The sequence below is a fragment of the Talpa europaea genome (genome assembly GCF_964194135.1).
Source record: "Talpa europaea genome assembly, chromosome: 2".
NCBI lineage: Eukaryota > Metazoa > Chordata > Mammalia > Eulipotyphla > Talpidae > Talpa > Talpa europaea.
In genome coordinates this window covers 12,829,898-12,852,592 of record NC_140068.1, presented here as the reverse complement: position 1 = coordinate 12,852,592, position 22,695 = coordinate 12,829,898, and the positions used below count along the sequence as shown (strand labels likewise).

At 45.8% G+C, this 22,695-nt stretch overlaps 1 protein-coding gene across 4 annotated transcripts in view; it reads left to right on the top strand.

Annotated features, from left to right (window-relative positions):
- The window catches only part of SASH1 (SAM and SH3 domain containing 1), a gene marked incomplete at both ends in the record, with an annotated part of 171,510 nt that extends 149,074 nt beyond the window's left edge, over positions 1–22,436 (top strand). For all 4 annotated transcript variants that reach the window (XM_084228836.1, XM_084228835.1, XM_084228838.1 and 1 more), the window contains 10 exons: positions 2,519–2,593; positions 4,028–4,171; positions 7,861–7,996; positions 8,977–9,146; positions 9,890–10,099; positions 10,838–10,988; positions 15,269–15,382; positions 18,217–19,340; positions 20,493–20,624; positions 22,173–22,436. In XM_084228836.1, the coding sequence (XP_084084962.1) occupies positions 2,519–2,593; positions 4,028–4,171; positions 7,861–7,996; positions 8,977–9,146; positions 9,890–10,099; positions 10,838–10,988; positions 15,269–15,382; positions 18,217–19,340; positions 20,493–20,624; positions 22,173–22,436 (2,520 nt within the window). The remainder of the gene's footprint in view (positions 1–2,518; positions 2,594–4,027; positions 4,172–7,860; positions 7,997–8,976; positions 9,147–9,889; positions 10,100–10,837; positions 10,989–15,268; positions 15,383–18,216; positions 19,341–20,492; positions 20,625–22,172) is intronic.
- Positions 22,437–22,695: the final 259 nt, after the last annotated feature.

Here is a 22,695-nt window from a genome sequence, read left to right as displayed (position 1 = left end):
ACATGTATCAACTGCATGAGCATCCCATTGACTGGCTCTCCTCATCCCCAAGCATCATCTGAAATGTGCCAGAAGATGTAGGAACTGGAAAAAAACCTCGTTTTAGGCTCTGTGTACATAGATCACCAAAGTCAAAGATCAACTTCCTTTCTCTCACAATTCCCTTTATAATCTGTTTTCTCTGTTGAAAGGGTGCTGCTTCCAGAACTACTTGACTTTACAGAAAATGGTGGAGATTAGTTCAAGCTACATTTGCTGTTATACTCTGGGCCCATCTCCTGTTGATACAGAAGAATCAGTTCCAGAAATCTTTGCATGATGCTGGAAGAGATTTTTGTCAGTTGTTAAGAAAACCAGTCCACTTTTAGGCTTTTTATGTTAGGAATAGATACATACAGCAGGCATTATGAAGACATAAATGGGCTTCTAATTTATTGCAGATAATAGTTTCCACATAAATTCTTTGTCACTTATTTCATATGCTTTAGAAATAACGTGCTGGGAGGCGGTGCTGGAGTTGATGCTGGAATTTACAGCAGGGAAGGGCGAAAGCCGTAGAAGGCTGAGGCATCTGGGTGCCATACTGCGGGTGTGGGGCCTCAAATCACAGGAAAGGAACTAGAATAAAAATCCCTGCCTTTGCATAAATGAAAACTTCTACGTGGCCTTATAAGTTGGAAAGGGAAAGTGGATATTAAACATTAGCCTGTGATCACAACACTTGCCAGCTGAGGGGACTTGGTGTTTTTGCATACAGAGGTCCTTCTCTTTGTAGAACAGATAACAGTTAAGGGGACTCCAAGGAAGTCAGATTGTCTGCTAATGTTTAATATCACATTGGAATTGTGTCCACTGGAAATCAAACCCATGGGAGATTATTTAAAACAGAAACAGCAGCTTTGGTGAAGGAGGGAAGCAATGTGACATTCTGAATAGTGACTGTCTGAAAATACCAGCTGTAACACTGCTGCCTCTGCTGCCCCACCTCCCTCCACACCTGCCATCTGTCTCTGTTGGACCCATTGCTGGGATGCTTTAGTCTTAGAATTGAAGTTTCCAGAATGTGGAACAATTGCTGGGTCAAACTACGCAGTTCTCAGTATAGGCTTAATGGAAATAAGGGAAGAAACATACATAGAGTCTCTGCTTTGTGCACCAGGCAGTGTGCTAGAAGTTTCAAGTATAGGATAGAGATAGTATTTTACTGAGGAAGAAAGCCAAGCTCAGAGAGTTTAAGTATTTTACCTCTGGGCATACAGCAGGTAAGAATAGAGCCAGGATTTGGACATCTGAGTGAGTCCAAAAAAAACTTGGTGTTTCCCTTTCTGGATGCGTAAATGTTTCTACTTTATGTTAATGGATGGATGGATAGATAAAATATGCATAATATTTCTTTTCAACAAGCAATCATTTTAGTATTACATGGTACTTCTGTTCATTTCCTGCATTTAATATCTGTTAACAAGAGTTCCCTGAGAAACAGTTAATAAAAGGTATTGGAAACCTGCTCTTCAGCTGTTAAATGCCAATTGCTTCAAAAGATAATCATTTGGCACACAAACCTAGTGTGCGCTTCAAGTTCCTCTCTTACCAACTTGGGAGATGAAGAGGAGTAGGTCTTTCAGCAGTTTTTGCTCGAACAACAACAGGGAATTCAAACCAAGTTCTGGAAATATAAAATCACTGACATCGAAATAGTTCCATAAAGATTGGAAGCAACTGAAAGGATAGTAAAGTTTTCAGTACTTGTAACATCAGTGTTTTTTCCTACTGAAATTCAGAAACAAGGTTGAAGATAGTCACTAAACTAACCTTTTTTCTTTCTGGGCAAATGCAGTATCTTTGCTTCCTGTGCCATGAGAAAAGGGTCACGAATAATTAATTTGGGCAGCTAGATGGGAACGGTATCAGCACTTTTGGCTGGGTCAGGGAGGCAGTGAGTGAGTAATACTCTTGGCCTGTTTGACAACTATAAACATAACCTTTTCCGCCCCCATTCTCAGCGATTTAAAACCAAGCAAGAGTCTGTTAGAAAAACCTGCTGGCAGAATGATAGGATTTTGGACACTCCTGATTTTTTGGACATTCCCAGACACTCCTGAGCACCTGGGTTTCCCAAGAGATATTTCCTCGTTATCAACACTGTGCAGCTGACATTCAAGGGACTTGATAAGACAAAGTGCTGTTGCTAAGAAACAGGGAATCTCACCACACCCAACATGTGGACTGGCTTTTGTTACTGTTTTTCACCAGTTGATTTTTGCATGTTAAGGAGGTTTGGCTCCTCCACCCCTGGTGCAGGCCCAGTGTAGACCCAGTTTCAGTGACAAACTGAGAGAAGGTTCCTTATAACATGTATCATGTATCTTTTCCCTCATCATTTCTCATTTCCTACTTCATTCTGTAACATATTTGTGATTCAGTGCTGTCCTGCGATGGGAAATGGATTGGGTTAGCACCTCCCTGTCTGACTTATGCATAACTGGGTCATTTCTTCCCTGCCCTCTTCTGTCCTCAGAGAACCTGCAGTTTTGGAGGCTTCGACTTGACAAATCGTTCTCTACACATCGGCAGTAACAGCTCTGATCCGATGGTGAGTATGTGTCAGAGAGGAAGCAGAAGTGTGGAATCTGAGCGTTCTGGATGACATCATTTCACACTGGCATCTTTGAGAACTGGTCCTGCTGATCCTGGACCACAGTCACCATCCTAAAGACTCCTCACTATTCCCTGTGGAATGAGCAATGACTGCTTCTCGCCTCTGTCCCTCTTTCAGTCATAGCTCCCTTCCTTGGATGCCTTTGTTTCTGGAGGTTTCTTCAAGTCACGAACCAGATGAGTTTGGGTTCTATGGTCTTAGTCATTCCTACACATTTGCTTTTTGTTGATAGTTTCAAGTTCATGTGGCTGCTGCATGCAGATCCTGGCAGTATTGAGCCCTGTGACTTGGGGATGGGGACCCCACGCCAACATGCCTACAGGTCTTATCCCAGGCCATGACCATGCCCTGTGCTCAGCCGGGTAGTTCCCATTTGGGGTGTCCTGGAATGAACCCCGTCCCTTTGATTCCAAAGCAACCCAGATTCGACAGGGTCAAGGTTACTGCCTGCCCTCCTCAGACCTGGGCCACTGTGGGGTAGAAGTTTCCTCCCTTAGTGCTCCTCTCTGACCCTAAGGTTGAAGGTGGGTTTTACATACAGCTTTGTTTTCCCCTTAGGCCTTTGTCAGGCAACTGTGAAATTAAGTCTGTGCTTTGTTTTCGTTAGGATCACATGTTGGCTATAACAACCATCTGTGATTTTTGAAGTGTTTTGGAATTTCTTGGAAAAATAAAACTGACTTTACTTGGATGTCAAATTTTATTGATTAGTAACCTAATAATTTTATGTGGTCAACTTTAAAAAGATATCATTTGTTTTTCGTATCTCAAGGGAAAGCTAGTTTGTTTTTTTTTTAAACAGTGCAGAACAGAATGAGAGGTGACCACAATTTAACTTGCACAGAAAAGGAAATTTAAACTCATAGGAGCTGACCACATGGAGCCCGCAGTGCCAGAACTAGTTAGATGCTGGATTTGCAATGACTGAGATTTGCCATTTTGTTCTTATTCCTTTCCCAGGGTGATGCAGTAGTATTGGCTTTTTCTTTTCCCTCACCACTGGGATTATGTGAGCATTGATTCATCTAAATCCTCTTTATTGATGAGAAACGCCATTACTTTGGGTGTTCAGAATGGCAGAAAAAAAGTGTAATAATGATGAGAAGAATGTACTAAGATTAAATAAAATAGTGACTCCCATCAACGTCAGACAAACATATATGTAAACAAAAGCCCTTTAACCAGTAGGTTTCAGTCTTTATTTGAAAAAGTAAATTAACTGAGCACTGAGTTAATACAGGAAAAACTTCAGTATCCTGGGGATGGCAATATTTTTCTGAGAGGTAGAACATAAATGGATTGAATACTAAAACCTGTTTGGGGCTTCCTTTTCTGACATTAAACATACGTGGAACATTTTTTTTGCAGGGTAAAGATGGAGATTTTGTGTACAAAGAAGTTATCAAATCACCTACTGCCTCCCGCATCTCTCTGGGAAAAAAGGTGAAGTCAGTGAAAGAGACAATGAGGAAGAGAATGTCTAAAAAATACAGCAGCTCTGTCTCTGAGCAGGTGCGTCAATTCCGATCCTGAGTTCTGCTTCTGTCTCAGCAGGGAGGTTGAGGGTGAGGAGGCTGAGATTTTCAATGGTGCTAAATATACTCATGTTAACCAGGCTCCAGGACCGTCTCATATAAATAGAGACAAACATCCAATTCTACGGACATTTATTAATCTCTTTGGGATGTCCTCACACTGCTTAGTGCTGGGGACATGGAATATGGGCCCAGCTTCTACCTACAGATGAGAAAAAAGAGAGAGAGGTTCAAGAAAAGATGGTTTAGTGCAGTAACCTCTAAAATATTTGAACACAAGGAAAGATTTTATTTTGTAAAATATCCTTGCTACGAAATGGAGATCGCCAGAAGTAACCTGAGTTTTCTTAGTGGACTTTTCAAAGGTAGTATAAGTTGTTTTAGAATTCCGTAGCACATCCGAGTAGACTCAGAAGGGATTCCTAGCTGCAGGACTTTACAGAAACCATGTTTCTACTGGGGATGTTTTCACTAACTGGCTCTACCTATGGCCATGCAGATGTCACAGAATTAACCATCTTCCAATTCCACAATGGCATCACTAGCAATAGGACCATTTTCTGCCTTAGTTGTATGGGTGGGGGCAATAAAGATGCATGGAGAACTGGGCCCTGAGGTAATTTTAACCATTAGATTTCCCAAGCACTTTCCCCCAGCCCCTGTATGGTATTCATTCTGTGGTCTGCTGAGGTACCTGTGTGAGAGCTGACTGTGTCCTGGAATGTGGCAGTGATCCTGCTTTACCGACCAAATGAGAACAGGGAAGGCAGACATTCTTGCTCCGCTGCTGCCCTCTGGTGGACAGAGAGAGCTGAAAACAGCCTCTCCCTGTTGAAATCCCTCTGAACCCCACTAGCTGGCCACCCGCACTGATTGAAAGCCTGCATATCTTTATTACTGTGGTTCTTATGGGGTGGGGGTGATTTTGCTCCCTCACAACTTGGGGGCAATGGCTGGAGCAGATTTGACACTCACAACTAGCATCTAGTAGGGAGGCAAGGATGCGTCTTACAATCCATAGGACACCCCTTGTCCCCAACAAAAAAAATTACCTAGCCAAAATGGTAAGAGTGCTCAGGTGGGAGACTGGGCTGGCTCTGTGTCTTCTCCACACTGCTTTCCTTTTGCCTGCCTTGTCCCTGTGGCTTTGGGAGCCATGGGGATTCTGCCTTTCTGCCCAGCAAGGAAGCTAACTGTGAACTCTTCTATGAAGCAGACAGCGTGCCAGCAAAAGTGGCGCTGCTAATTGAAAGCACTTTATTTAGTTGGCTTTTCCTCCAAATTGCAACATCCACTAAAATCTCCTGTAAACTTACATTCTGGAGGCGGGGGGGGGGGGGGATGGGGACGTTATGCTTCTGAATCAAGTGCATAAAACTTAATGTATTTCCAGTATTTTCCTGTAACTTTACCACCATATAGCAGTTTTGTATTCTAAATTCTCTGTTTTTTTTTTTTTTTTTTTTTTTTAAGGCACTCATTTCACATACATATGTTGCAGGGATTTGTTTGGTTTTTTTTTTTTTTTTTAGCTTTCAAGTAAATGTATCAATTATACTGGTAAGGATTTCTGTCTTGTTTTGTTCTACACTAAGTCTAGCCCTTGGAATAGTACCTGCTTTTGTAGATAATAAAGATGTGATGAATCAATTAATCATTCTGAAAAAACATTAGAGAACATACACTATCAGAGACATGTACTTAATAATACTGTTTTTCAAAATGTGTGCTTTTTTCAGAAGCACTAAAATAAAGAATGTAATTGGAAAGATGACTTTTGAGCCATAACGAAGGAATGAAACTGTGTTCAAGAATTCAAACTTGGCAACTTCAGCATTTGCAGAAATGGCACCTCTGTTTGCAGTTGTTTTTGAGGTGGTTTCACACTGTCCACAAATAAAAAGCACCAGTAATGTGTGTTGAATCAGAAGCTGCTATTCTTAAATGTTTGCAGGGCCCGCAGAATTGGTTTAAAGTCCTTCTGTGATTCGGCACCATGCAAATAATAGGTTTTGTTTGATTGGTTTTGTGCTCACGTGGTCACGTAATATACCAGAGTTTTCTGTCTTGGCAAGTACGCCATTCTCTCTGCAAACATTTTGAAGAGTGGCTTTGTCTCTTCTGTAGCCCCATTAATAAGCATGCTATGGTTACATGTGCAAAAGAGGAGCTGCCAGGCTGATGACATGGAACCCCCCAGATGTGAAAAGTACTGCTGAGTCAGTAAGTCAGCATTCTGATCTGAAAGGATCACAGATTTTTACTAAAAACACATGAAAGAAGGCAAAACCATAGGATGACATACAGAAATTTTATTACAGACAAAAAAAGGTTTTTTTTTTAATTTATCTTGTCATAAGTTGTTATTGGCTATAAAAAAGGTTTTTTTTTTGTTTTTTTTTTAAAGATTTATTTATGCATACAAGAGCTGGGGTATAGGCCAGAGATGAAGGGGGTGAGAGGATTCATCAGAGACAGAGTAGGGAGCAAACAGGCAGACTGACTGAAACACACTGCTGCGGGGAGCAGCGGGCGAGACAGGAGAGGTCTGCTGCGCCATGTGCGTTTCTTCCTGGCCAGTCGGGGATCGAACTCATATTGCAGAGGCTGTGGATTGCTTCATAGTGCAGTGCTCAACCCCCTGTGCCACCAGGGAGGCCCATTTTAAAAAGTTTTTAAGAATTAACATTCATTATAGAATTATTTGAGACTCAGGTGCCCATTATTAATAGTCAACACCTGTATAGACAACGTTAAGTTCACCTCTAAGTGTCCAGCTCTGTCCTCACCACACCACTGTCCGCCTTCCTGGTTTACTGACCCACTCACCCCCTTCCCTTCTGGTAACCACTAATTAATTGGTCTTTCAGTCAAAAAGTTTATTTTTGTTTTATTTAGGGCATCTGTTTTCTTAATCTCCCACATATGAGTGACGTCAGATGGTGTTTGTCTGTTTCTGTCTGGTTTATTTCACTAAGCATAATTCCATCTAGATCCATCTGGGTTGTTGCAAATGGCAGAATTTTATCTTTTTCTTGTTAAATGGTATTACATTGTGCATATATACCAATTTTTTAGCCATTCATTAATTTTTTTTATCTCCATCAAACCATCCATGCCCATACCCTGTTTGTCTCCCACCCCCATTATCTCCAACCCCTCCCCCAACCACCCTGAGAACCATTCTCTTTTTTTTGCCAAGTTCAAGTTTTATTCCTTCTATTGTTTGCATATAATTTTTTCTTTTCTGGTATTTGCATTCCGCAGATGAGTAAAACCATCCGAAGTCTGTCTTTTATTTTTTGCTGAAATCACTCAGCATAATCACCTGGAGGCCCATCCATTTTGTCCCCAAAACCACCCTTTCATCTTTCTTCACAGCTGTGTATTATTCCATCAAGTATATGCCCACAGTTTCTCTATCCATTCATGGGTTGAAGAGCACTTGGGTATGCACTTTGGGCATGGAAATATATCTGAGCACTTAACAAGTTTTGCATAGGCCATAGCTTGAAAATGAAGCCTGGATGTAGGTCAGAAAGGGGAAGACTATTAGGCAGGGAATCAAGTTAAGATGGATTCTGTTGACTTTGCTGAGAGCTGAATGACTGGGAAATGCGAAAGGCTCATTCTGATGAGACTTGATTTTGTTGGACCCTGTTTCAGGACTCGGGTCTTGACGGCATGCCTGGCTCCCCCCCATCTTCACAGCCTGATGGGGAACACGTGGACAAGCCCAAGCTCAAAGCCGGAGGTTCCGTGGAGAGTCTGCGCAGTTCCCTGAGCGGCCAGAGCTCCATGAGTACGTGGCGTTTGGATGGTGGGATTGTCCCTTGGCGTTGAGTCAGACTGCACTGAGGTGCAGGCAAATGAAAGATTCATGAGACCAAGGTCTTACCTTTTAGGAGCCGTGAGTGAGAAAGGCCTGCAAAAAGAGCTGGGCCCAGAGTCACCTGTGTGCTCCAAAGAGGGGGTTATGGGTTGATCAGGGAAGGTGGGAAAGGCTTCTTGGAGGAAGGGTGTGGGGAGTAAGTCAAGGGAGAAATCGTGAGGAGAGGCCAACACATAAGAGGCAGGGAAGGGAGGAGAAAGATAAATCACAGAGAGCTGTGCTGGGCACTCTCTATTGGCCAGATGGTATGGAGGGGATGGACTAAGTTTAAACTCCCCTCCCCCCCCCTTTTTTTTAAAGATTTATTTATTTATTTATACAAGCACTGGGTATAGTCAGAAGCACGGGAGGATGAGAGAATTCACCAGAGCCAGGGCAGGGAACAGAACAGGCAGACTGATGAAGTACACTGCTGAGGGGAGCAGCGGGCAGCAGGAGAGGTCTGCGCGCCATGAGGGACCCTTGCCAGTGGCCAGGGATCGAACCAGCACTGCAGAGGCTGCGGGCAGCTTTGCAGCCCTGCGCTCAACTGCTGTGCCACCAGGGGAGGCCCTTTAAACCTCCCCCTTTAAAGCATTTGATCTTGTCAAGTTTCGTGACCTCTGAGTTTGTTTCCTCAACTGTGTAATGGGGTGATAGCAGCACACCTGACAGAGAGAGGCCAAGAACATTAAGGGTGTTTAGGGATTCTCCACTAGGGAGTCACCATCTCCCCTGGATCCTGGTGTCACAATGATAACTTGCTGTCTGTCACCCCCATCTTGACGGATAATAACACTCAGAGGGCGAAGATCTCAGCCCAGACTCCCCCTTACCCTGTGCTCTCCTGGGGGCTCAGTCTCTAGGCCGTGGGGACATCTGTTATCTTGTTCTTGCTGTTTCCTGCCCAGGTGGTCAGACTGTAAGCACCACCGACTCCTCCACCAGCAACCGGGAAAGTGTCAAGTCGGAGGACGGTGATGACGAGGAACCTCCCTACCGGGGCCCCTTCTGTGGGCGCGCCAGGGTGCACACGGACTTCACGCCCAGCCCCTATGACACAGACTCGCTCAAGCTCAAGGTGTGTGTCTGCCTGGCCCAGACCAGCTCTTGGTTTCCTTGGGAAATGGTCTTTTCCCCTTGCGGTTGACTGCTGGGCTGAGGGGTGCATCCTGGCTTGTGTCTCGGTCACTTGGTAAACTGGCTTCCTCTGTGCTGCAAACAAATCAGAACCAGCCAGCATTTGGGACAGAGGTGGGTCTGCTTATTCCCTGTCGTGGCCGACTTAACCACCCTGGCTCTGTCCTCCAACCCTACTCTCCCCTAGAATTCCTGTTGCCCTCCACACTCCAGCTTCTATATTTTCTTCCACGAAGAAACATCATTGCCTTTTCCATGTGACCAAGGATAGTTGTAGATGACAGACAACAGTTTTTGAGATTGAGTGAAGCAACATCAGGACAGGGATTGCTGCTGTCCTAGACTGGTGGGAACTGTTCCCACAAGCCGGAGCTCACTGGGTGATGGCAAGGCATTCGGAGGGCCAGATGGCCCCCCAAGTCTGAACACTGAGGGGCCCGCAGGCAGGCTTCAGGCTGGAGGGGACATGACCCCTGGCCTGGGTGGACTCAGCACAGTCAGGGCTGCTCCCTCTGGCCCTCAGCCAAATTCCCCATCCCACCTCCTATGCTCAGAAGGGTACTGGGGGAGCCCTTGACTGGCCTTCGCAGTGCTTTCACTTCTGCGTGATTAACAGGGCTGGCTGGTTGATGGGTCATGCTTAGAAATGTACCTAATGGAAGGATCTTTGCTCCCGGGCTGCAGAAAGGAGACATCATCGATATAATCAGCAAGCCGCCCATGGGGACCTGGATGGGCCTGTTGAATAATAAAGTTGGCACTTTCAAGTTCATCTATGTGGATGTGCTGAATGAGGAGGAGGAGAGGCCCAAGCGCCCAGCCAGGAGGAGGAGGAAAGGAAGACCCCCCCAGCCCAAGTCCGTGGAGGACCTCCTAGATCGGATCAACCTGAAGGTCAGTCCCTCCTGATCAGGTCATGCTCCTCCTCGTGTCCTCTCTTCCTAGACTCAGCCAGGATGGGCGCTTTGAGGGATGGGCAGGAGGTGGCCTTTGTCATCCGATAAGCATGGCCCAGTGCTATGAGAAGAGCCTTCAGTCTATAGAAATAGTTACCAGTATCCTAACCCCATCCTAGCCCCCTGCCTTGGGTGATAGCATAAACCCAAGTGGGCTATTGGCCCCCAGAGCAGCTTTCAGGCTGTTGTGAGCTTTGGGCTGCTACCACCAAGTTCTATAAGCACAAAACCCCGGTCCCCTGCTCACTGTCACCTCCGAGGCCATGTTTTCCCTTCCCACCTCGCTCTCATATTCCCCCACATCGAGTGTGGTGGGGCAACAGTGGTAGATTCTATTTCCTCCTTGCAAAACCCTCTTGCTGCTGAGGAAATCCAGGGCTTTTGGGGTTGGATTTCAGTAGCTCTGTAGTGAAGGAAGAGTCTCCTCCACTGTGCGCCGCATGTGTTTGCCAGCCGATGGGGCCCGTCTCAGCCTGCAGTGTGTCTTCTTGACCCTTGATTAATAGAACCTGCCTACTAAGCCATAAGACTGGGAGACTCAGGCTAGATTACAAAGGATACTTACTAGCCTTACTACAAAGACCACTAGGGGAAAAGGAGTTTAAAGGGTGAGTTGGTGGTAGGTCAGGGATCCACAGGGTGGGTCATGCTCACTGCTGTCTTCTTTCCCTCCCAGGAGCACATGCCCACTTTCCTGTTCAATGGATATGAAGATCTGGACACTTTTAAGCTTCTGGAGGAGGAAGACTTGGATGAGTTAAACATCAGGGACCCAGAACACAGAGCTGTTCTCTTGACCGCGGTGGAGCTGTTACAGGAATATGACAGTATGTCCTGCCCAACACAGAAATCCTGGGGACACAGCCACATTTGTAGGTCACCAGACACCTCCTGTAGGCTGCCAGAATAGGCGTAGGTCCCTAGAGTTGCTCATTGGGGCCTGCTTTTTCCAGAGCCAAAGTCAATATTGTGTTATATCAAACAGCACAGTATAGACTCTCCTAAAATCCTTATTGCCAATGTCTCTCCTAGCATGTTTCTAGTAATGAGGAATAGAGAAAGCTGTCTAGGTGTCTGAGAACTGAATTGCAGTTTTCTTAAGAAATAGCAAAGGTGCCACCTTAAGTACTAAGGCAGGTCATTGGGTTTGGAAAAATGACAAACTAAGGGTATCTTGCCTCACTAAGAGTTAATTGTCTCTCAAAGCCCATCATGAGTTATTTTCTTATTGAATAGGTTGGATAATGAATAAATGAAATCCATCAGATGCCATTAAAAAAGAGGGAAATGTCTTAAGTGAACACATAGAGCAGACAGTTCTCTTGCACATTCCAGGCCAAAATGCTCGCTTATTTCTACAATCCATGAGCAGAATTCAGTGAGCTCAGAGCTTTTATGTAGTCTATTTGAATACTCTGTATCTGTTGCTCCATTAACCCAGTCTTATCTTGCTCTTTATTCTTCAATCTGACATCAAAAAATGTTTCTGAAATGATCCATCATGAAGGCAGTGTCCTTTCCAGTTATTGAATTCAAATGCATTTTCTTTCAAGTGCTCTGCTTCAGGGATATCAGTAGCTAATAGCATTTCTTTTGCTAAAAGATACCGAAACCATGGTTAATGGTGGAAAAAAAATTATACATTACTGAATGTATCAGGCCCAAGAGACATGGAATCCAGGGTCTCAGTGCAGCTAAATTCACTCCTGCTTAATAGGTACTCCCTCTAAATTAACTGATCACATAGAGAACCACACACCATCACACAGACACCTGAACCCTAGACAAACACGCTGCCTTCAGGGAGAGATTTGGAGAAAATTGTATTTTGCAGTTAATATCAGGTCTCTGTAGCTTATAACCAGGTCTCTTTAGTATTTGAATCCCCCAAGAGATGCCTCGGAGGCCTCTGGCCGGTTTGTATGGAGAGCCTGGCACAGCGCCTGGTGTGCCGGCCAGCTGTATTAATATCAATTAATGTGGAATCATCTAGTCTTCCGGATCACATCTGTTCATAAAATAGCTCATTTGCTCTTCCTCAGCCTCTGAGAACAGCTGACGTCTAAGCCCCATCCATTATGGTTCCTTTAGCAATCTGAACAGCCATGGAGCAAAGCTAAATATTGGGTCCAATGCAGGATCTGTGTTTAGTCCCCATGGTGCTGCCTTAGCTCAGATTTGTTGTCCTTCCTGGGATCATGTCTGGAGATTTACATCAGGGGGCATTTTGGAGGCAATCCTTGTTCATCATGGAGCTAACTCAGAAGTCTAAGTAAGGAAGACTCTTTGCATCTTCATAAATCCCCTTTCAGATCTGTTCGTGCCTCTGTTCAGAACAGCCCTGTACATCAAGTAGTACTTCCTTTTATTGGTTTTAAAACAAAGGTTCCAAGCATTTAGGGGTGCCAAATAGTCTGGGACCAGAGTTATCAGAGGGTTATAAGATTTTATATTCAGTGCAGTTATTGTGTTTAAGAAATACTCCACTTACAACTTGTGGGAACACAGTTCCTGTCCAACTAGGTTTCTATACACTAGACAGAGATGAAGGTCCATGGAGATCTTAACACTCTTAATTATCCAATAGCAGTTCTTACACTGGTTCCAAACTCACTGTCCTGGTCAGTGAAATGAAAACTCTCTATTAAGTTAATCTTGTTTATCAGAATTTTTATCAGCTCTTTTTTGAAAAATATGCAGAAGACTACAGAGAAAAATAAAATAAATCCATATATTTATTTCCAAAATTGAACTAAAACTTGTTGAAACTTTGTTTCAATTCTTATTTATTAAAGAAATACATGCAGTAAGCCCATTGAATGGCCTTGGCTTTGAGAACCACACTGCCTTCCCTTCCTCCTTCCTGGAGTGACTGCTCTCTGGTAGGTGTTGGTTTCTGGCACACAAGCACCTGTTGCTGTTTGGGGATCTCACCATCTTAGCATACTCTCCTCTCCGCTGGTGTGTATATGAGCGTGTTAAGGTGTGATAGGGGAGAACTTCTGCTTAAGCAAAGTCCCCTCAAGCCCAAGTTCAGATCATGCCCAAATGAGGATTTAGACACACAGCTTAGTCCTCTGTCCTTATTTGACTGAGGATGATTCATGGTTCTACTCATCTGATCTTTCTGATCCTTTGTGCCTTGGCGTTCACGCTGGTATGTGTGGGAAGAGGCTATGACCTTGAATCTGCAACACATCCTAGGGGCTCCCACCTCTCTGTTCTCTCTAATGAGGGAGGACGGCCAACTTAGGAAACACTGACTTATAGTTTTTAGGAATTTTGCTAAACTTGATAGAGAGATCCCCGCTAAATAGCTGCTGATTGGCTCTTTTAGAAAGAAAGTTACTGTAACTTCATATTTTTTAAATTGATCCATTTTTCAGACCAAACAAGGGATCCCTTTGCTCCCCATGATAACTTCGGGTGCTCTGCTGTGTTTGGTGAGGCTGGCAGCCCCAAAGATGCAGACACAGCTTGCATTCTTAGGGGGTGGGGATGCATTTTCCGTTTTATTCCCAACGGTCAGCACTTTGCTGTCTGGCCACAGCGGGACCAAACTGTCTAACCAAGGACACACTGAATCAATTCCTCTTCCTGGGCTGTAACTGATAGTTCAAAGCCCTCATTTTATAAGTATCATTTTCCTAAATAACATGCTAGGCTAGAATAAAGGCCATTCCAAATCCACAGACTCTTCCACACAATGAGGACATTACTCTAGAATGTTCCACTTTGAGTACGGGGGCGGGGGCAAAGGCTTACTCCTGTTCTTCCAATTAGTTAATTTTCATTAATCACTTTAAAATTAGCACTGCTTTGTTTAGAGCTCTCATTGAAAAACTTCTGTGCTAAGTGCTGCCCTTGTGAGAAATGGGAGCAGCAAGTGGCGAGCGGACAGTGGGCGCAGCTGCCGTGTGGAATGACAGCCCTCTGCCTCGCTGCAATTTTTATTTTCTCAAATGACTGCTATAAGGCATCGGATTTCTGGTTTATTGATTTCTTTTTTCTTTGTGTATGTGGTAGGGGGAGGGGAAGCAGAGAGAAAAAAAAAATAAAGCCATTCATCATGGAGCTAGTCATTTTATGTAGAAAATGGTTTCTGATGTATGTGACCAAGTGGTTATCCAGATGATGACAAAAGATGCGCCTGGTGTAGCTTCCTCCCCAGGACAGACCACACGAGTCCTCTTTATCCTCTTTATGGAACTTCGGGGCAGCACTGTGGGGTGACGGAGGCCTGAGGGACTCTAATTGCATCTAAGCAGCTTCATTCTGCAGACACACCTGGGGCAGCAGACGAGTCTTTAGGATAAGGACAAGTCCTCCTCAAGGGCATTGAGGACAAGTCCTCCTCAAGGGCATTCTGTGCTCAGACGGCTTTAGGGCTCTCCCTGCCTATTCCTCTATGTCCAGGCAGGGGAAATGCCTGCCCAGACAAAGGAAAGGCAGGAAGGAAAGCAAAGCTCCTAACACATTCCAGAAAACAAAAGCTAAAGATCTGCCTCTGGCTTCTCATCCTTTTGGGTTTTGTCTGCCAACCACGCTCCTGCCGAAGTAATACAGAAGCCAGCGTGTGTCCGCAAGGGCTGAGAATGCTCCTAAATTGTAATAAAAGTTGATGTTTTATTTGCCACTTATTTTGCAGTTAGCTTAGCTCCCAAGTTTGGAAGGCTGATCACAAGGAACTTGAAATACAATCTTAGAAAGCTCTAGAAAGTGTACAATCTGACACCACCTCTTGAGAGGGGCATTTATTCCCCCTTTGCTTCCCTCAGGAGGACGGTGCTTTTCCCCGACACGTGACCTAGATGTCTCCACTCCCTGATGGGCTGAGGTCAGAGTCGCCCTCAGTGTGACTTCACAGGCATGATGTAGTCCAACTCTCGTCTCCCTCTTCTCTGCAAACTTAGATATCATTCCTAGATGAAAACATGCTCATTCATGTTTCTCTCATTTACTTTAAAATAATTCATCCTCTTCCAAAAGTCCAAGGGTTAAAATATAGGGTGAAAACTAAGCAGATGGGGTTGGGGGGATTTAAGGAACTTGGAAACCTCTGCTTTTCCATTCCCTTATGATTCCTGTGGTGTGTCCCCTTGCCTAGGTAACAGTGACCAGTCAGGATCGCAGGAGAAGCTACTTGTCGACAGCCAGGGCCTGCGGGGGTGCTCGCCAAGAGACTCTGGATGCTACGAGAGCAGTGAGAACCTGGAAAATGGTATGTCCACAGAGACGACCTGGGATGCAAGTGGCCGTGTGGGCACCGGGTCACTCCTGGACATCTGTGCTCTGACTGATGACCACCTTTCTTCCTCAGCCTGAGCCATTGCCTCTGAGAATGCTAGCAGTGGGGAGGGGGCCATCTCCATGGTGACGGGTGCTCAGTTAAGACCCTGTGGAAAGACGAACATCTCCCAACCTGGGCAGCTGATGTTTTAGGAAACAACTATGCACTGGTCTCCCAACACTTATTCTTCCATCCCTCTTAGCAAGAGGGAGAAGAGTTGAAGACTAACTTGTGTGTCAGAGAAGGGAATTCTGTGCTTTGCATTGTCTGGCAGCCTTCGGGTCTTAACCCAACATGGGTCATGAAAAGAACAATGGGTGTAGAGCAAGGAGACCTGGGGTTTGAATCCTGAATAGCGTGTCACTGAAGACTTAACTGAGGTTACTTAATGTCTCAGAGCCCCCTTCCTTCTGACATAGTAATAGGAGTTTCTCTTTTGTAAATTTTTCTAAGAATTAAACAAAATAATAATACCTCAAGGGCCTCCCCAGTGGCGCAGAAGTTGAGCACTGGGCTGTGAAGCTGCCCGCAGCCTCTGCAGTGTTGGTTCGATCCCCGGCCACCAGCAAGGGTCCCACATGGCGCGCAGACCTCTCCTGCTGCCCGCTGCTCCCCTCAGCGATGTATTTCGTCGGTCTGCCTGTTCTGCTCCCTGCTCTGGCTCTGGTGAATTCTCTCACCCTTCCGCACTTCTGACTGTACCCAGTGCTTGTATAAATAAATAAATCTTTTAAAAAAATAATAATACCTCAATAATGCCTAGCATTTATTAAGCACTGACTATGGCAGTGGCCAAGGTGCTTATGTATGTAATTACTGATTATCACTCAGACTCTGTGAGGCTTATCTTATAAATGAAGTCTTTAAAAATCAGATTAAAGACTAACAAAAGTCTTTGTTCTTTTCCTGTAGAGCATGCTTTTCTTTTTTGACCTCTTCACTATTCCATCTATTGTTAGCCTGTACCATTTCTACCTCCTGATGACTGTGGAGGTGAATAAATTCCATCTAAAATACCTGCAGCTGTAAAATCTAAATTGTATGTCTCCTAGGTCCTTTTATTTTCACAATAAAAACCAACATTGGAGTGTTAGAAACTATTAGGCACAGAAGGAAAACTATTTGCCAGTAGACCGTTCATCAAGGCCACGAGGGGCCACGAGAGGCAGGCAGCCCGAATGCCTCCCCCCGGGGGCCTGGCTCCAGGCAGCTGTGGAGGGAGAGGGCGGTTCCAGGACCATGTGTCTGGCCTGTGCTTCCCTGCCCTAAAGGTCAGTAGGAAATTTCAGAAAGTTCATTTGTCTCGAACAGAGAGGAGCCCAAGGTGAATTGGGGTCAGGCGCATTCAGTGTCTCCACGGGTGACTGTGGTTTGACGCCCAAACTCCCCTTCCAGCCAGATTAAATATAGCAGTAGTGGGTCCCCCTAAATCTCTGTACAACACTGGCAGACCATAATGAACCATGCCCAGGGTTGATAGTTTGTAGCTGCCACTGGAATTCTAAGGAGTAGCCCACGTGCTGAAATATTTATTGAGCACTTTCTAGAGCTGAGCTTTTTAAACTGCAGGTTGCAATTCATGAGGGAGCTGTGAATCAGTTTAGAGGGCCGTGAACCGTGCTTTTCTAGGATAAGAGAAAAAAAAATTACCAGTGTGTTCATAGGTTAGATTAGTAATCTCTGTTGTGTGTGTGTGTGTGTGTGTGTGTGTAAGTTACTGATGATAGATGTATGTGTCCTTACTGTGGGTCATGTTTTTTTAAAAAGCTTGAAAACTATTGTGGGCACAAAAAACAGGACTAGAGGGAGCTGAGCGAGGGGGAGCAATCACCTTCATATTATGAAGTTTCTCTCCCAAGTGTCTTGCTAGACCAACCCTGATCCCAATTCTAATGAGCATTGTGGGGACCCTGCCACTCAAAGTGTTCTTATCAATTGGGGAGGATCGTGTGTGCACATGTGGAGATGTGTAGAAATCGGTGAGAACTCTGCATTTAGCACAGAGCCTGCCTGCCCCTGGATCGCAGGTTCTGGGGAAACTTATCCAGCAGCAGTGGCAGTTAACATGTCAGCAGCTGTCAATAGGTAGATTATGTGTGGCTGCTAGGTCAGCAGTCAGTCCGACAGTTGATTTCAATCAGGGCTATGGTTTCAGCACTGGGACCTAGAACCATAGCTGTGTTTAAAGACTGTCTGGCAAATACTTAGGCTGTTTACTTGTCTGTACCATTTTGTCAGTTGTTTCTAGGATACCATTATTTCATGCATAGTAACAAACCTCTAAGTCTTGGGGGAAGGTGTAATATGAGAGTTCACTTTATCAGTGAACCTGGCAGGGTGGTGCAACACACATAGAACCTTCTGGATTTCAGTCCAGCTTTCCCAGCCTGAGGAAATTGTACTCACTCTACAGAAATCCCATCAGTGTGGTTGCTCCTGGGATATGGACTAGCAACCTCCTTCCACACTGATTGCAGTGTGGATTTATTTTACTGCCGGAGACAGCAAAGGTCTGTCCACATGACTCAATTAATTTGAGTCTCTCTCAGTCCTTTCAAGAAGCTAAGAATTCTTTCTAAAAATAAAAATGGTGCTGAAATAGCCTTCTCTCATCCCTGGTCATAGATGGTGATTTATGTCCTCTGTGTAAGTCACCAATTGGCTTTAGGAACTGGGGATTTCAGTGATGTCAGCACACCTTTATACATCCATTGGATTGATTTGTTTTTTGAGACGTGATTGTAAAATATTTCCTTGTCTTGCAGGCAAGACTCGGAAAGCTGGCCTTCTCTCTGCCAGGTCATCAGCTGAGTCCAGCTTGAAGTCTTTCCACAAGACTCAGCTGGGCAACTACCCAACGTTGCCTTTGACCAAGCCGGTGGAGGGGCTGAAGCAGGGAGAGGAGGGCCAGCCTGGCGGCGCCCGGGCCCCTCACGCAACCAAGACCTGTGTCCAGCCCTGCGGGACGGGTCTGAATCAAAACCGAAGGAGCCTGCCCGTTTCCATCTGCCGGAGCTGTGAGACCCTGGAGGACCCCCAACCTGTGGAGGCCTGGCCCCGGTCTCATTCCCTGGATGACCTTCAAGGAGAGCCGGAGGCTGAAAAAGACGCGCCTCACCACGTGCCAGCACCACCTCCTCAGACTGTACCAGAAGTGCCACAAAAGACAGCCCCCTCCTCCACCAAGGTTCAGGGCCCCGGCCGAGGCTCTGCTGTTGACAGTGTATTGCTACTGACCCAAAGCAAGAGATTTTCTGAACCTCAGAAAGTGACTCCTAAGAAACTGGATGTCCCAATAGCAGCCTCTGCACAGGGCACGTCACCTCCTCCGTGTGTGCCCCCAAACGCTGACGCTTACCCTCCCAGAGTTAAGCACAGTTTACCAAGGACGCCTCTCGAGGGTCTTAGGAAAGGACTCGATTTTGGAGGAACTTGTCATCCCCCAGGCACCAAAGAAGGGGGAGATGCTGAGCAGAGGCCCCCTGAGGTGAGAACACAGGCCAAGACGCCTTCGCAGCCTCCACCGGTGCCTGCCAAAAAGAGCAGGGAGCGCCTCGCCAACGGACTCCTCCCGGGTGCCCCCGGGCCTGCCACCCCCGACGTGCCCGGCCTGCCGGTGAAAAGGGGCTGCAGCCCCAGCGACTGTCCCCCAGCACAGGCAGCCAGGCCCCCCTCAGGACAGGAGCCCGGCAGCCCCCTGAGCGCAAGACGGCCGCCCTGGCTGTCGGAGCTGCCCGAGAGCGCCAGCCTCCAGGAGCACGGCGTGAAGCTGGGCCCTGCCGGGGCCAGGAAGGCCTCCTGTGTCCGGGGCGTGGATCTGGAAATGCTCACGGAAAACAAGTTACGGGCCGAAGGCATCGACCTCACCGAGGAGCCCTATTCTGACAAGGTATCCCTGGTGCTTTTGTGAGCCAGGCAGCGGGGCGGGGGGAACTCGGGGCTGGGGCCGAGGCCCCCGGGACTGAGTGAGGGTGACCCTCTCTGCAGGGCCCAGTCAGGTGAATGGGGAGCACCAGGTCAGATGGCGCCTCAGAGTTGCCCTGCCCCGTCCTGCCCTTCTTTTCCCTTCCCTTCTTTTGCTTATTTGCTTTTGATGTTCAGCAACTGTACTTTGCGGGGCGAACTGTCAGAAATAGACTAGATCCTGAAACTTCCGTGGACAAGACAGGCCTGAATTCCTAATTCCTTGTCTTACTCGTTGTGTGCTTTTAGACATCAACAGATCCCACCATATTCTCTGCATGTAAAATGGGATTAATAATAACTTGCATAAGTATCTCTTAGTAGTATTAAATGCTAACATATAGGCAATTATAGGACCCTATTCAGATGTAATAATTATATAATTAAGTATCAAGGGGGAAAGATGACATAAACCATCCCATTGGACCCAAACCATTGAGATCTATAAGAAAAAATCATTTCTTGTAAAAAAAAAAATTAAAAGGACAAGTAGATTTACTGATCCTAAAATGACTTTGTGACAAACGGAGGTTAATAGCTGTATGTTAGTACAGCTGTTCCCATTGCTGGGAATCCTTGTTATCAAGTTCTTAGGACCACTAATGCCTTGCAGTAAGATCCTCCACTTCCCCCTCCTTGGCATCTAGTGAATAAACCCCTTTGAGTGGAAAGTTGTGAGAATTCTACAGTAAATGCTAGACCAGTTGCTGTTGGTGTAACTCTTCGTAGATGAAGCCCACACAGTTTGCCTTCTACTGTTCAGGAGACTGTCTTTAATAACATTTTGCAAATGAATAAGGTAGAGCAAGGTGAAGGCACCAGACCAAGAAATAGAGGATGATCATGTTCTGTTTTCTGTTTTAATTATATCTGAAAACACTTTCCTACAGCTCATCAGTCAGTACCTGAAAGGTAAAGCTGTAAAAAGTGCTCCCTCTGAACACCCATCCTGATTATAAAAAATATATATTACCTAAAATTAAAACGTGGGGTGCTATTTCCCAGTTTTGAAATGTCTCACCCTGTCTGGTGTCTGGTATTCCTTGCAATCTGATGCACCTGTCTGCTCTCCTGGCAGCACGGGCGCTGTGGGATCCCAGAAGCCCTGGTGCAGAGATACGCAGAAGACTTGGATCAGCCCGAAAGGGACGTGGCCACCAACATGGACCAGATCCGTGTGAAGCAGCTGCGGAAGCAGCACCGCATGGCGGTGAGTGGCTGTAGCCTGGGCTCCCTGGCACCCGAGGTGAAGTTGGGTCAGTGACGGTGCTTGATGGGTCAGCCGACAGCCGCTGAGGGGTCCCTGCAGCTCTCGAAGGGAGACACTGGGGGCACGAAATACATATTCCTACAAAAGATTTTTAAATGCTATTTTGGAAATTTAAATAAATGCAGATTATCCCAGCACTGTGAAAGTTTTTTTGTTTTTGTTTTTTTTTTTTTTTTTTTTTGTGGGACCCTCGCCGGCGGCTGGGGAACGAACTGGCGCTGCAGAGGCTGCGGGCAGCCTTGCAGCCCAGCGCTCAACCGCTGCACCACCAGAGGAGGTCCAACACTATGAAAGTTTTTAAAAGTCCATCTAGTCCTTTTTCTGTGCATAAGTGGAAATGAGCGGTTTTGCAATTGTTTTCAATGATCAGTTCATGGATCTACTTCTCTGTTAACTAAAATTTCTTTTGGATTTTCCATATTTTCAGGTGTCCCACTAGGTGAATATATCCTGAGCCAACTCATATCTGAAACAGATTTTTTCCTCAAGATTTTTTTCAATATAATAAAGAATGTCTTTTTAAATAAATCTTTGGATACTTCCAAGGTTAATTTCTAGGGGTTTATTCCTTCAAGAGGATTTGTGTCCTCAAGATGGCACAAAAGCTCAAGGTTTTTTTTTTTTGCATTTGTGACTAAGTCACCTTTCCAAAAGCAGCAGTCTCCCTAAAAATCAAGTATAGATCGATGTCTCCACATCCCTGCCCGAGCCTATCCTTGAGAGGATTGTATTTAAGGGCCTCCCTGGTGGTGCAAGGGGTTAAGATGCAACCTATGAAGCTATCTGCAGCCACTGCAGCATGAGTTCAATCCCTGCCGGCCAGGGAGCGACCCACATGGCATAGCAGACCTCTCCTGTCTCGTCTGCTGCTCCCCACAGCAGTGTATTTCAGTCAATCTGTCTGTTCTGTTCCCCACTCTGCTTCTGGTGAATATTCTCACCACCACCCCCCACACACACACCTCTGGTGCCCCTGCTCTAGTATGCATAAATAAATAAATCTAAAAAAAAAAATCTGTTAAAAAAAAGAGGTTTGTATTTAAAATTCTTTATAAATGTGTTAATGAGATGATTTCTTTTCTGGTGGTTAATGTAGATTCAAGATAAAGTGGAAAATCTGCCTCATAAAACCCACTACCCATTCAGAATCTTACCTTTCACAGTATTGCACAGGAAAGTTTCTCCCTGAAGAGCTAATCACCATGAGACAAGATAGTCAGAAACACTAATGCCTGCAGTATGGAGACATGGACATGTAATTGGGGTAGATCCAATTCCAAGTGCCTCACACACTTTGGCAATCCATCTTTCCTTTGAGAAGTTGAGAGAAAATTCTTGATGCTCCTCTTGGTCTTGTCATCACCTGGCATCCTCACTTCATAGTAGCTGAGTCATTATCCTTCAATAACACCCCTTTAGGCATGTGAAAAGTGGCCCCCCCGTGGCATTTGGAGCGTCGTGATAAAAGTGTTTTCTTTATTTACCCAGATCCCAAGCGGTGGACTCACTGAGATCTGCAGGAAGCCTCTATCCCCGGGATGTGTTTCGTCCGTGTCAGACTGGCTGATTTCCATTGGTCTGCCCATGTACACCAGCGCCCTCACAGAAGCGGGGTTCAGCACGCTGGGCCACGTGCCTTCTCTGTCACACACTTGCCTTCAGGAGGCCGGCATTACAGAGGAGAGACACATAAGCAAGCTCGTGTCTGCGGCTAGACTCTTCAAACTGCCGCCAGGCCCCGAGGCCATGTAGCCAGACCCCACACGGACCTTCTGGACAAGAGCCACCCTGTCACTGTGCTTGTGATGCTGATGCAGTTCCTCCTCTGCCGGACACGCAGCCCAGATCCAGAAGAAAGGCCCAGTGTGTGGCCAGAGCTCGACAGCTTGGCACAGGACCCATGACCCTCTTTTCTCCAGAATAGCCCCCTCGAGGACATTGATGAGGTTCTCTTTGACCCCCCAAAGAAAAGACAAGCACTTATTTTTATTTCCGGAACACAAAAGAACCA